Source organism: Oncorhynchus gorbuscha, linkage group LG02 (genome assembly GCF_021184085.1).
Source record: "Oncorhynchus gorbuscha isolate QuinsamMale2020 ecotype Even-year linkage group LG02, OgorEven_v1.0, whole genome shotgun sequence".
Lineage (NCBI taxonomy): Eukaryota > Metazoa > Chordata > Actinopteri > Salmoniformes > Salmonidae > Oncorhynchus > Oncorhynchus gorbuscha.
This window is the reverse complement of record NC_060174.1, coordinates 36,202,701-36,216,775: the sequence shown is the minus strand read 5'-3', so window position 1 is coordinate 36,216,775 and position 14,075 is coordinate 36,202,701. Positions and strand designations below refer to the sequence as shown.

The 14,075-nt window shown below is 42.2% G+C and overlaps 1 protein-coding gene across 3 annotated transcripts in view; it reads right to left on the bottom strand.

Annotated features, from left to right (window-relative positions):
- Window positions 1-7,707: 7,707 nt before the first annotated feature.
- The window catches only part of LOC124001623 (beta-1,4-N-acetylgalactosaminyltransferase 3-like), a 30,664-nt gene continuing 24,296 nt past the window's right edge, over window positions 7,708-14,075 (bottom strand). For all 3 annotated transcript variants that reach the window (XM_046308585.1, XM_046308594.1, XM_046308603.1), the window contains exons 13-20: window positions 12,370-12,437; window positions 10,942-12,262; window positions 10,606-10,859; window positions 10,364-10,517; window positions 9,794-9,866; window positions 9,530-9,683; window positions 9,140-9,266; window positions 7,708-9,004 (exon numbers count right to left, since the gene is read on the bottom strand). In XM_046308585.1, the coding sequence (XP_046164541.1) occupies window positions 8,893-9,004; window positions 9,140-9,266; window positions 9,530-9,683; window positions 9,794-9,866; window positions 10,364-10,517; window positions 10,606-10,859; window positions 10,942-12,262; window positions 12,370-12,437 (2,263 nt within the window). In that variant the 3' untranslated portion in view covers window positions 7,708-8,892. The remainder of the gene's footprint in view (window positions 9,005-9,139; window positions 9,267-9,529; window positions 9,684-9,793; window positions 9,867-10,363; window positions 10,518-10,605; window positions 10,860-10,941; window positions 12,263-12,369; window positions 12,438-14,075) is intronic.

The window sequence follows — 14,075 nt, the reverse complement described above, 5'->3', positions numbered from 1 at the left end:
ATTTTCAACCCCTCCTTGTATGAGTCTGTAATACCAACATGTTTCAAGCAGACCCCATAGTCCCTGTGCTCAAGAACACTAAGGTAACCTGCCTAAATTACTACCAACCCGTAGCACTCACGTCTGTAGCCATGAAGTGCTTTGAAAGGCTGGTCATGGCTCACATCAACACCATTATCCCAGAAACCCAAGACCCACTCCAATTTGCATACCGTCCTAACAGATCCACAGATTATGCAATCTATATTGCACTCCACACTGCCCTTTCCCACCTGGACAAAAGGAACACCTAGTATGTGAGAATGCTATTAATTGACGACAGCTCAGCGTTCAACACCATAGAGCCCTCAAAGCTCATCACTAAGCTAAGAACCCTGGGACTAAACACCTCCCTCTGCAACTGGATCCTGGATTTCCTGACGGGCCATCCCCAGGTGGTAAGGGTAGGTAATAACACATCCGCCACTCTGATCCTCAAGACAGGAGCCCCTCAGGGGTGAGTGCTCAGTCCCCCCCTCTATTTTCTGTTCACTCATGCCTGCATGGCAAGGCACGACTCCAACACTATCATTAAGTTTGCCGATGACACAACAGTGATAGGCCTGATCAACGACAAGACAGCCTATAGGGTGGAGGTCAAAGACCTGTGCCAGGACAACAACCTCTCCCTCAACGTGATCAAGACAAAGGAGATGATTGTGGACTACAGGAACAGGAGGACCTGGCACACCCTCATTCTCATTGACAGGGCTGTAGTGGAACAGGTTGAGCGCTTTAAGTTCCTTGGTGTCCACATCACCAACAAACTAACATGGTCCAAACACACCAAGACAGTCGTGAAGAGGGCACGACAAAACCTATTCCACCTTCGGAGACTGAAAAGATTGGGCAAGGGTCCTCAGATCCTCAAAAGGTTCTACAGCTTCACCATCGAGAGCATCCTGACTGGTTGCATCACTGCTTGGTATGGCAACTGCTAGGCCTCTGACTGCAAGGCGTTATAGAGTGTTGTGCGTATGGCCCAGTAAATGTATTTAATTTATTTTGGAGATTATTTCCTTTTCAAACAACCAAAAGTGAGCAGGTGTAATCTGAATAAAGGGGAAAAGGCCAATCTTGAACATAGGATGAGACATTCCTATTATTAACTATTAAAGCATTTGACCTCTCACTAAACATTAGACCTCTCATGTTAACATTAGAAGCCTACTCCCTAAGTTTGTTTTACTCACTGCTTTCGCACACTCTGCCAACCCAGATGTCTTAGCCGTGTCTGAATCCTGGCTTAGGAAAACCACCAAAAACCTTGATTTCCATTCCTAACTATAACGTTTTCCAACAAGATAGAACTGCCAAAGGGGAGGTGTTGTAATCTACTGCAAAGACAGCCTGCAGAGTTCTGTATTACTATCCAAGTCTGTACCCAAACAATTTGAGCTCCTACTTCTAAAAATTCACCTTTCCAGAAACAAGTCCCTCACTGTTGCCGCTTGCTATAGACCTCCCTCTGCCACCAGCTGTGCCCTCGATACCATATGTGAATTGATTTCCCCCCCATCTATCTTCGGACCTCGTGCTACTAGGTGACCTAAACTGGGACATGCTTAACACCCCGGCCATCCTACAAACTAAGCTTGATGCCCTCAATCTCACACAAATTATCAATGAATTTACCAGGCACAACCCCAAATCAGTAAACACAGGCACCCTCATAGATGTCATCCTAACTAATTCGCCCTAGAAATACACCTCTGCTGTTTTCAATCAAGATCTCAGCGATCACTGCCTCAATGTCTGCATCCGTAATGGGTCTGCGACCAAACGACCACCCCTCATCACTGTCAAACGCTCCCTGAAACACTTCTGTGAGCAGGCCTGTCTAATCGACCTGGCCGGGGTATCCTGGAATGACATTGACCTCATCCCGTCAGTAGATGATGCCTGGCTATTCTTTAAAAGTGCCTTCCTCACCATCTTAAATAAGCATGCCACTCTCAAAAAAATGTAGAACTAGGAATAGATATAGTCCTTGGTTCACTCCAGACCTGTCTGCCCTTGACCAGCACAAAAGCATCCTGTGGCATTCTGCATTAGCATCAAATAGCCCCCGTGACATGCAACTTTTCGGGAAAGTTAGAAACAAATATACACAGGCAGTTAGAAAAGTTAAGGCAAGCTTTTTCAGACAGAAATTTACATCCTATAGTACTAACTCAAAAAAGTTCTGGGACACTGTAAAGTCCATGGAGAATAAGAGCACTGTCATCATCACCGATAAATCCACTATAATTGAGAATTTCAATAAGCATTTCTCTTCGGCTGGCCATGCTTTCCACTTGTCTACCCCTACCCCGGTCAACTGCCCGGCACCCGCCGCAGCAACCCGCCAAAGCCCTCACCATTTCTCCTTTACCCAAATCCAGATAGCTGATGTTCTGAAAGAGCTGCAAAATCTGGACCCCTACAAATCAGCCGGGCTAGACAATCTGGACCCTCTCTTTCTAAAATTATCTGCTGAAATTGTTGCAACCCCTATTACGAGCCTGTTCAACCTCTCTTTCGTATCGTCTGAGATTAGAAAAGATTGGAAAGCAGCTGCAGTCATCCCCCACTTCAAAGGGGGTGACACTCTAGACCCAAACTGCTACATACCTATATCTATCCTACCCTGTCTTTCTAAGGTCTTTGAAAGCCAAGTTAATAAACAGATTATTGGCCATTTCGAATCCCACCATACCTTCTCCGCTATGCAATCTGGTTTCAGAGCTGGTCATGGGTGCACCTCAGCCACGCTCAAGGTTCTAAACGACATCATAACCGCCATCGATAAGAGACATTACTGTGCAGCTGTATTCATCGACCTGGCCAAGGCTTTCGACTCTGTCAATCACAACATTCTTATTAACAGACTCGACAGCCTTGGTTTTTGTTTTATTTTGTTTTACTGTATTATTGACTGTTTTGTTTATACTCTGATGTTGTATGTGTCGAATTGCTACGCTTTACCTTGGCCAGGTCACAGTTGCAAATGAGAACTTGTTCTCAACTAGCCTACCTGGTTAAATAAAGGTGAAATTTAAATTTAAAAAAATAACAAGACCTCTCACTAAACAAAAGTTATACTTAAATCTGGGGGGGGTGAGAAGTAATCCTTCTCACCCCCTTCTCACCCCCCCCCTTAAAATATTTAGATGCACTATTGTAAAGTGGTTGTTCCACTGGATGTCATAAGGTGAATGCACCAATTTGTAAGTCGCTCTGGATAAGAGCGTCTGCTAAATGACTTAAATGTAATGTAAATGTAAATGTAGTAAATTTAAATATAACTTTTGTATGACTAATGCATTTAGTGAGAGGTCTAATGCTTTAATATTTAATAATTTCTGCCCTCTGAATTCATATTCGTTATATAAATAGCCCCTTTTAATTTTGTCTGGCTTGCCATTCCAAATTAAATTGAATATGTTTTGCTCATATTTAAAAATAAGGTCACTACGTGTAGGCAAAACCATAAGAAAATAGGTCAACTGTGATATGACTAAAGAGTTCATCAGGGTGATTTATCTACAAATAGACAGGTAGTTTCCTTTCCATGGTGGCAAGATCTTATCTATTTTTGCTAACTTTCTATAAAAATGTATTGGAGTGAGATCATTTCTTTATTTTGGGATTTGTATACCGACTATGTCCACATCTCCGTCAGCCCATTTAATTGGTAAACTACACAGTAATGTAAAATGTGAATTTTCTTTAGTGATCAATACATAATATAATAAATACACTAATCATAATTTGGTTTTATCCAGAGAGGATAGCAAAAGTATCTAGATCCTCTGAGGCCGTGGAGATTCTAATTGTGGTTTTAAAAGAAAACATGGATCATCAGCATACAATGATGAAACACCTTAGTTTTTAAGCCACGGATTTCTAATCCCTTAATATTATTGTTTGATCTAATTTTAACAGCTAACATTTCGATGGCAATAATAAATATAGTGGACAACCTTGTTTTACTCCTCTAGATAGTTTAAAACTTTCTGAGATGTAGCTATTATTTACTATTTTACACCTAGGGTTACTATACATAACTTTAACCCATTTTATAAGAGATTCCCCAAAATTGGAATATTCTAGGCATTTATATAAACTCCAGTTGTACTTTATCAAAAGCCTTTTCAAAATCAGCTATGAAAACCAGGCCTGGTGTCCCCGATATTTCATAGTATTCTATTGTTTCCAGTACTTGTCTTATATTATCTCCAATGTATCGTCCATGTAAAAAACCTGTCTGACTAGGATGAATCATATCTGACAATACTTTTTTAATTCTATGCGCCAAGCATTTTGCTAGAATTTCTGTACAGATGTTAATTTTACATTGTTATTAGGAAAAAAATCCATACAATTAGTTTCCATTAGTGGAAATGGACTGAAACAAAAACATATTCTTAAAGTACTTTACTTTACTTCCTCTTTCAAAATATCATTCGGTGAATCATGCGTGACTCCATCATTTGTAACAACTTTCAATAAAACATTTTTGGTGGCATTTCTATGTTGAAGATTGAAAAAGAATTTGGTGTGTTTTCCCCATATTTCATCCAGTTCACTTTATTTTTATAATATATTACACTGGATCTTTCTTGAATAAGTTCTTCCATTTGTTTTTGTTTTTCCTCCAACTTATTCTGTGCCTCTAAGGTACAGTTTTTATTGCTATCTAACTATACTGTTAGTCCTTCAATTTCCTTTGTTAATATGGACTCTTTTCATCTAAATTGCTTTTGTTTTATAGAGGAGTACTGAATTACATGGCCTCTAAAGGCACATTTAAAAGTGTCCCATACAATAAGGGGATCTGCTGTACCTATGTTATGTCTGAAAAAGTCTTATAAATTCTTCTGTTGTAGTCCTAAACAAGTTATCATCTAGTTGGCTTAGATTCCATTTCCAACATCCTCGCCCACGTGGAAATTATGTAAGAGTAATATATATGCCCATTATGTGATGATCTGACCGCATTCTGTCCCCTATCAACACTTTTGAAACTTTTGGTGCCAGAGAGAATGGCATAAGAAAGTAGTCAAGACGACTACCTTGATTAAGCCTCCGCCATGTATATCTCACTAGGTCAGGGTATTTAAGTCTCCATATATCCACTAATTTCAATATATCCATGACATTCATTACTTCCTTAAGTGCCTGAGGGTGATAGTTTGCAGTGTGATTTCCTTTCCGGTCCATAGAGGTATTTAAGACCGTAATAAAATCTCCCACCATAATAGTCTAGATGCTAAACTACAGGACAGTTTTGCTATCACAGACTGAAACATGTTCCGGTATTCTTCCGATGGCATTGAGGAGTACACCACATCAGTCACTGGCTTCATCAATAATACATTTATAATTTATTTTAAAACAGTACAACCATGATAGGACAATAAACAAGACGTATAATTCATTATTAAAAGTATATCCATCATCTGAACAACATTGAAAGCTCACAGCAATACATTGGCTCTGGGATATGCAACCATTTCCCAAACATAATAATAAATAAACACATGCCACACCATCCACACATACTGTGTCTTCTGTTTACTTAGTGTTTATCTTCACCATGTTGAATTAGTGCTTGTGTGTTCCAATTAGTTATATTTGAAGATGTATAGAAATGCTAATTTTTTATTGTATTGTTACAATCCATAACCGGGCTAGAATTGTTTAATTATTTTCCTCGTCTATAAGAACTTTGTCATTTTTAAAATAACCATGGAGTAGTCTTTGTGTTTCTGAACAACTGGTTATCAATATATAGTTTATCGACGATGAGAGCTACTTGTTTCCCTTTTAATCTATTTTCCTTGAATATTGGATACAGAACTTTACGCCGTTCTGCAATTTCCTTCCGGAACTGATCATTCATGCAAATTTTGGTCCAAGCAAGTCTTAAACCCAGGCTTTTAACCATTATTTTATCCTTAAAGGAAGCAAATTTGGCAATGATTGGGCGTTCATACCTTTGCCCTCTCTGTCCAAAGCGGTGTACATGTTTTGAGTTGGATTTTGTCGATAGCGCCGCGTGGAATCTGAAGCACTGTAAGGAGGAACTTTCTCTTGGATACCTGTAAGTACCAGATTCTCTCTCATGGATCTAGTCTGTATGTTAAGCAAGGTTTCTATCAGAACAATGCTCTCCTTTTTAAGTTCATTCACATTGACTGTCCCTTTTAGCTTCTTTGTTTACTTCTCCAATGTCACAGATTTTTCGTCACTCATCTCGAGGCTTGCCTTCAACTCTTTTATATCCTTACTGTCGAATTCAAGTATACCCAGTTTGTCATTTATTGATTTTAACAGATCGGTTTCGACCTTTACCATTCCCGGTGGTGAAAATATTAAATCGTCTGTGTCTGTAGAAGAGTCACGTTTTCGTTTTGAAATCGGTTCCCCTGTTTTACTCTCCATCATGTTTGGGTGTTGCTTGTTTATATAATATTTGTCGATAAACGTCCCTTGTCTTAAGCTTTGTTTTGTGTTATGATCCAGATTGAAGGATATCCCCCAACAGATTGTGTAGTGCTAATATTTAGTCTATCTTGCCGATATTGAATATTATGTTTTTGTCTTGAGGTGCTCGACATAACGTTCAGTCCGCCATTACCTGTCTCAGTCCCGCCCTCTCAGTGTGTTCTTTGTCACGTTGCCGAGTGTGTGTAGGCCCTGTTGTGTAGGCCCTGTTGCAATCAGACAGACATTAACACCATAGAGAATTATTTATTTCAGCTTTTATTTCTTTCATCACATTCCCAGTGGGTCAGAAGTTTACATACACTCAATTAGTATTTGGTAGCATTCCCTTTAACTGTTTAACTTGGGTCAAACGTTTCAGGTAGGGTTGGGATGGTGTTCTCCGGCTTGCAAGCATCCTCCTTTTCCCTCCAAACATAACGATGATCATTATGGCCGACAGTTCTATTTTTGTTTCATCAGACCAGTGGACATTTCTCCAAAAAGTACGATCTTTGTCCCCATGTGCAGTTGCAAACTATAGTCTGGCTTTTTTTATTGCGGTTTTGGAGCAGTGACTTATTACTTGCTGAGTGGCCTTTCAGGTTATGTTGACACAGGACTTGTTTTACTATGGATATAGATACTTTTGTACCTGTTTCCTCCAGCATCTTCACAAGGTCCTTTGCTGTTGTTCTGGGATTAATTTGCACTTCTCGCACCAAAGTGTGTTTATCTCTAGGAGACGCGTCTCCTTCCTGAGCGGTATGACGGCTGTGGTTCCATGGTGTTTATACTTGCGTACTATTGTTTGTACAGATGAACGTGGTACCTTCAGGCGTTTGGAAATTTCTCCCAAGGATGAACCATACTGGTGGAGGTCTTTTCTGAGGTATTTGCTGATTTCTTTTGATTTTCCCATGATGTCAAGCAAAGAGGCACTGAGTTTGAAGGCAGGCCTTGAAATACATCCACAGGAACACCTCCAATTAACTCAAATGATGTCAATTAGCCTATCAGAAGCTTCTAAACCATGACATCCTTTTCTGGAATTTTCCAAGCTGTTTAAAGGCACAGTTAACTTAGTGTATGTAAACTTCTGACCCACTGGAATTGTGATACAGTGAATTATAAGGGAAATAATATGTCTGTAAACAATTGTTGGAAAAATGACTTGTGTCATGCACAAAGTAGATGTCCTCACCGACTTGCTAAAACTATAGTTCGTTAACAAGAAATTTGTGGAGTGGTTGAAAAACTAGTTTTAATGACTCCAACCTAAGTGCATGTAAACTTCCGACTTCAACTGTATATACAAGGTCCTGTGATACCCCTAATCCTATTGTGAAATAGAAAACAACATTTTGCATTTAACTGACATGTTCAGGTTGTACTTCCCAATTCCAAAAGTTCTCATTTTAGAGGAGCTGTAGAGAAGGCGCAGTGTTGCATAAAACATTGTTAACTTGCTTCAAATATCTCCAAACGCCTTTGGATGCGGGATCCTCTGAAGTATAATCCAAAGAAAATGAAATGGACAGCGCTTTGAAGGACACATTCAATAGGCACAATGTCACATCCAAGAGTCAGTAGTAGAGCTCTGAGGTAGTAGAGCTATACAGCAAGCACTCGGGTGAATTCGGGGCTTCATGATGCACATTGCTTTAAGGGAAATATCCCCATCCAGTACAGTAAGCCCCCCATGCCTCAATTAATAGTCTCTTCTATCAGAAGTCATCCCCCTCCCCCCATCTTAATTAATTATATTAATAAAACCATGTTTTAACCTGAAATAAAGTATTACACTCTTAGAATAAAGTGTAACATTGGTGCATCCTGTCATTGTCAATAAATAAGCACAGTCCTGATTACATACAAATACTGTATGATCACTGATATTTAACAAGGTGTGTGTGTGTGTGTGTGTGTGTGTGTGTGTGTGTGTGTGTGTGTGTGTGTGTGTGTGTGTGTGTGTGTGTGTGTGTGTGTGTGTGTGTGTGTACTGATTCAGACTTGGGAGAGTGGACTCTCTGGCTAACCAGTCGTACTGTGGACCATGTTAAGATTTAAGTACCTCTGCACTAGCTCAGGAGTGTCTTCTTCCAGGACAGTTCGTACTATGTTCTGTATTTCATAATCACCACACCCTCAAACAGTTTGAATGACAGGAGATATCACCCAATGGTATGTCAGGAATCTCCTCTGTCCTGCCCTCTCGTTAACCAGTCGACAGCTGTAAATGGCTGATGCGAGGAGTGCGGAAATTAAAGTGCGCCAGTTTCCTTGATTTCCTTGTGGCCACGGATGTGTCGTCGTGAGTTACAGCTGTGTTGTAGTGGGTTATGGCTGCATCATTGTACAATTTGGCTGTGTGGTTGTGGGTTACGTGCCACTGCGTTGAGTGCGCCGGTTCCACATGCCACGTTTAGAATGGTAGTGATGCAGGAAGTTCCTCAGGTAGATACGCTCCACCTCCAGACCCGACTGCAGAATCCTGACACAGAGCAGGGGAGAGCAACAAAATACTATTAAAGATCAAATTGTTAGAGCAGGCATGAGCAATAAAACACACACAGACATGCACCAAACAACCCAACACAGACAAAAAAACAAACACACACACACACACCTGTCCAGCAGCTCCCAGTCCTCTCCTCCCCAGCGGTCAGTGAAGTCGTGTGTGTTCATGCCTCCTGCTGCATCCAGGTCAGACTTATAGATCCCCAGCAGACCAAACCCATTCACCTCCCAGTAACCTGGAACACAGCGAGAGACGAGAGAGAAATAAAGAGAGGTGGAGGTGTGTGTGTATATCAGTGGAGGCTGGTGAGAGAATCTATTGGAGGACGGCCTCATTGCAATGGCTAGAATATAATATATCGAATGGAGTCTATCATGTGGTTTCCATATGTTTGATGTGTTTAATAACCATTACTTTTATTCCATACCAGCCATTAAAATGAGCCTGTCCTCCTATAGCTTCTCCCACCAGCCTCCTCTGATGTGTGTGTGCGTGTACCTCTGGGCTCCTTGGGCGTAGCTCCACAGTCCAGTCTCATGACGATGGGGGCGAAGGCCATGTGTCCCTCCACACAGTGTTTCCTGACTGAGTCGACGATGGATGGGGGGAAGTGGATGTGAAGGTCACACAGAAACACTATACTGTGCTCATCCTGAGGAGGAAGAGAGAATATTCATGCCCATTTCATGAAACTAAGGACACAAAACAGGACACATCCAGTCGATCACATAGTGATGGTGTCACTGAGGATGTCATACTCACATTGATGAGGTCGATGCCAGCCTGTAGACCAGCGGAACGCTCAAAGTTTCCACTCAGCTTCACGTACTGGTACCTGGTACACAGAGGCATGAATCAGGGGTGAAAGTAAGCCATACGATTAAAACATTAGCCTATCACAATAAATAAAATAAAGATGCCAACAAAACTGTAGGCTATAACACCATCATTTACCATTACCGCATCTCAGCCACTTGAAAAATGTGTAAATTGAGTTGAAAACGGGTAGTACGTGCTACAAAATCTGGTGTGGTTTCGTCTCTGCGATGAGAATGTTGTGACATTTTGCCAAGGCATAGATGAATGTCCGAGACAGAGACAACAGTGGAATGCATCAACCTAAACTCAATCTAGGCTCCATGTGTCTCAATTCCAAAATGTCATTCCACTTTTTTGTGATTTGTAACAGATGTCTTTCCATCACTGTTTGGATGCTGAAGTTATTTTAGAGTGGAGGAATGTGCCCAGGTCGTCTACGGGAGCCTTTGAGGTGATTTGTTTGACAATGTTATTAACATTTGATTACTTGTGCTTATGGCACACTCTGCGTACCTGTGCAGCGTGGATGCCTTTAGTGCTGCCTCTATATCCATGTCAGTGCTGTTGTAGTCAGTGATGATGAGGTTGAAGTAGGGATCTCCAGTGGTCTGGTACAGACCCTCCATGTCATCTATCAGCTGCTGCACCCAGCGGGCCTGGTTCTTTACTGAAACATACAAGCACGTACACACAGAGCAATACATCCTTATGTCACCATACAACATTAGGAGAGTAACAGTGTGTGTGTGTGGTACCTGGTACTATGAAGTGTACAGTGGCAGTCGGGTTCCAGTGGAAGCCTAGAGGCTTGCATAGCAACGTCTCAGGGGCACGGCGAAGGACTCCCCTGGGGCGAGATCGATTATGGCGAATCAGAGCATAGATGTAGTGTGACAAACGAAGGTGTTGGCCAGTCATGTCCCTTAGCTCCAGCTCCAGGAAGTACCTGCTGCCCTGAACACCATCCACTTTCCTCTCAACATTCAGCACACGCACCAGGGAGAAATGCCTAGGGAGGGACAGAGGGACAGGGTTAACACAAACTTCCACACACACATGTACTGTACACACACGCGCACACACACACTGACCTGTTGTGTCTGTGGTTTAGTTTGTCCATGAAGGCCTTGACAACAGGCAGAGCATCACTAGGGCGGAGCAGCAGGTTACCAGACACGTTACAGCTTAGGTCTATCCAATCAGAACGCATCGCCTGGAGGTTAACAGGGGTCACCTGGAATGTCTGAGCCCAGTTCACCTCAGGGTCAAACACCGGTGGAGGCGTGGAGTCATAAGCCAGCCCCTCCTCCTCTTCAGAGTCTCCCCCCAGACTCCATAAAGGCTCACTCACACCCATCTCCTCCCCCTTTCTCTCACCCTCCTCCCCTCTGTCAATCCCTTCAACCAGATGGTTCCTTCCTCTGACCTCGCCAGGGGGCAGAGCCCTGTGGACTGTGTTGTCATAGTCAGGTTGCGGTCGTGACTTTATATGTGTTTGTGCTCGGAGGATGATATCTGTATCTAGGTCCTGGACTCTCTTCCTAGTCACAGTTGCTTTGTGGTACAACTTCACTAGAGGTGATTTAATCTTAGTCCCACCCCTCTGACCAGGCTGTTGAATGCGCCGGCGCCTCCCTTGCAGCTGGGGTAGCCGAACTTGTGGTCTGTCTCTGTCTGCTGATCTGTCTGCTAGTCCGTCTCTGTCTGCTGGTCCGCCTGCCGGTCTGTATCTCTCTGCTGGTCTGTATCTGTCTGTTGGCATGTTCTGGTCTAGTTTTTGTGGTGAAGGTAAAATCTTTATCCCAGTTGAGTTCTGTTCTGCTGGTCCCTCTCTTGGTCTGGGTTGACTTTGGTCTGCTGGACCCAGATCTTCTCTGTCTGCTGGACCCAGATCTTCTCTGTCTGCTGGACCCAGATCTTCTCTGTCTGCTGGACCCAGATCTTCTCTGTCTGCTGGATTCCCTCCTGGTTTCTGTTCCCCTGTTCGGGACTTTTTTTTTTGTGCTGGTCTGAGCTGTTCAACTGCTCTATCTGTTGGTCTGTCTGCTGGTCTCAGCTTTTCTTCTGGTGTAGTCTGTATAGGTTTATGTGACCCAGGACCATGAGGGATCTCTAACCCATCCATTTCTGTTACTCTGGTCTGGACTACAGCTGCTGCATTAGATCCTCTCCTCTTCTTCCTCCTCCTCTTCTTGTATGTGAGAGTATCAGACATGTTTCTATGTGTAGGTGCCCTGTCGGCCTGTGGCAGGGAGAAGAGTTTGCGTCGTCGTCTCTTGGCGTAATCGTCATAGTAGTCTCCATAGTCAGGAGGGGTGTGGTCTGTCTCACTAGCCCCTCCCACATTTGGAGGAGCCTCGCCATCTAACCCCTCCTCTGGGACCGCCTTTCTCCTCATCGAGATGCCAATATCTACCAGTCAACACACAGATGGAGAAGAGTGTTCATATAAAACGAACGCTGACCGATGACATTTCATATACTTTTTAACAGAAGAAAAATGTATGTGTCTCCCCTACCTCTGGCTCTGTTCTCTCCCTCCTGCCCCTCTGGCTCATCCAGCCGCATGTACCTGGAAAAGCCATACCTAGAGAGTGGAGATAAGGAAGGGAGTAGAAAGGGAGAGAATTTCATCATTGCACTCTGTCTCTCTCTGACGCCATTATCCATAACATCAGTGATAGCACCCTGCCCTCTGCTGGATGGTAATGGTAATGACCTCTGCTCAGGATAAGCCTCTGCTCAGACCGGGGCCCGGTTTCCCAATAGCGATGGAATTTAAGCTAACGAGCATTTTAAAGATGCATCTTTCCTACAACGGCCAGATATGTAACATTCGTTTCCCAAAGAACCACGTAGCGAGAATGTTAAGTTCGTCGTTAAGGCATAGTGTTGATACTGATAGGATCGAAAGAAAGGCTGCGCTGCTAAATGTGTATTTGAACCCAATAATGGTTGAATTCAAGAAGTTTAAGCTGCCTATCAATCATTGTTTTTGAAACCAGTGGAGAGTCAGTGAAAAACGTGCTCTTGCAACAGGTGCATAGTGTGGATCCCAGCATATGGAATAAAAGTGGGGCTTTTATTGATCAATCTGATTCATGCTGATCAAAAAATATATCCGTAGGCCTAATGGACACATGCTCAAGCTCGCACACTTTTGATAGACTTAAAAGGGGCAATCTGTAGTTGCTACATCCATCTTTTGACTTATAAGTTATATACAGTTGAAGTTGGAAGTTTAGATACTCTTAGGTTGGAATCATTAAAACACGTTTTTCAACCACTCCACAAATTTCGTGTTGACAAACTATAGTTTTGGCAAGTCGGTTAGGACATCTACTTTGTGCATGACACAAGTCACTTTTCCAACAATTGTTTACAGACAGATTATTTCCCTTATAATTATCTGTATCACAATTCCAGTGGGTCAAAAGTTAACATACACTAAATTGACTGTGCCTTTAAACAGCTTGGAAAATTCCAGAAAATGATGTCATGGGTTTAGAAGCTTCTGATTAGGCTAATTGACGTCAATTGGATGTGGATGTATTTCAAGGCCTACCTTCAAACTCAGTGCCTCTTTGCTTGACATCATGGGGAAATCGAAAGAAATCAACCAAGACCTCAGAGAAACATTTTTAGACCTGAAGGTACCACGTTCATTTTTACAAACAATAGTACTCAAGTATAAACACCATGGGACAGCGCAGCCGTCATACCGCTCAGGAGGGAGACGAGTTCTGTCTCCTAAACTTCTGACCCACTGGGAATGTGATGAAAGAAATAAATAATTTTCTCCACTATTATTCTGACATTTAACATTCTTAAAATAAAGTGGTGATCCTATCTGACAGGGAATTTTTACTAGGATTAAATGTCAGGAATTGTGAAAAACTGAGTTTAAATGTATTTGGCTGAGTCAGACTTCAACTGTGTGTATATATATATATCTCCATTGATTATTGAAGAATATAACTGCCTCATGAGCTTAGTTCAACTGTCACACTCCATGGGAACCCAAAATATAAGCTTGTTTTACTCCAATGTTTGTGAACATTGTGAATGTAAACAAACACTGTACAGCCTCATAACATGGTTAAAACAATAACTTTCATATCATGGATGGTCAGTCCTTGCATCCATAGCTCTGTCTATTCATCTGAGAGTGGTTACATTTCTCCAGGGGGGCAGCAATCGGTTGAAGAGCATGCATTTCGTTTTA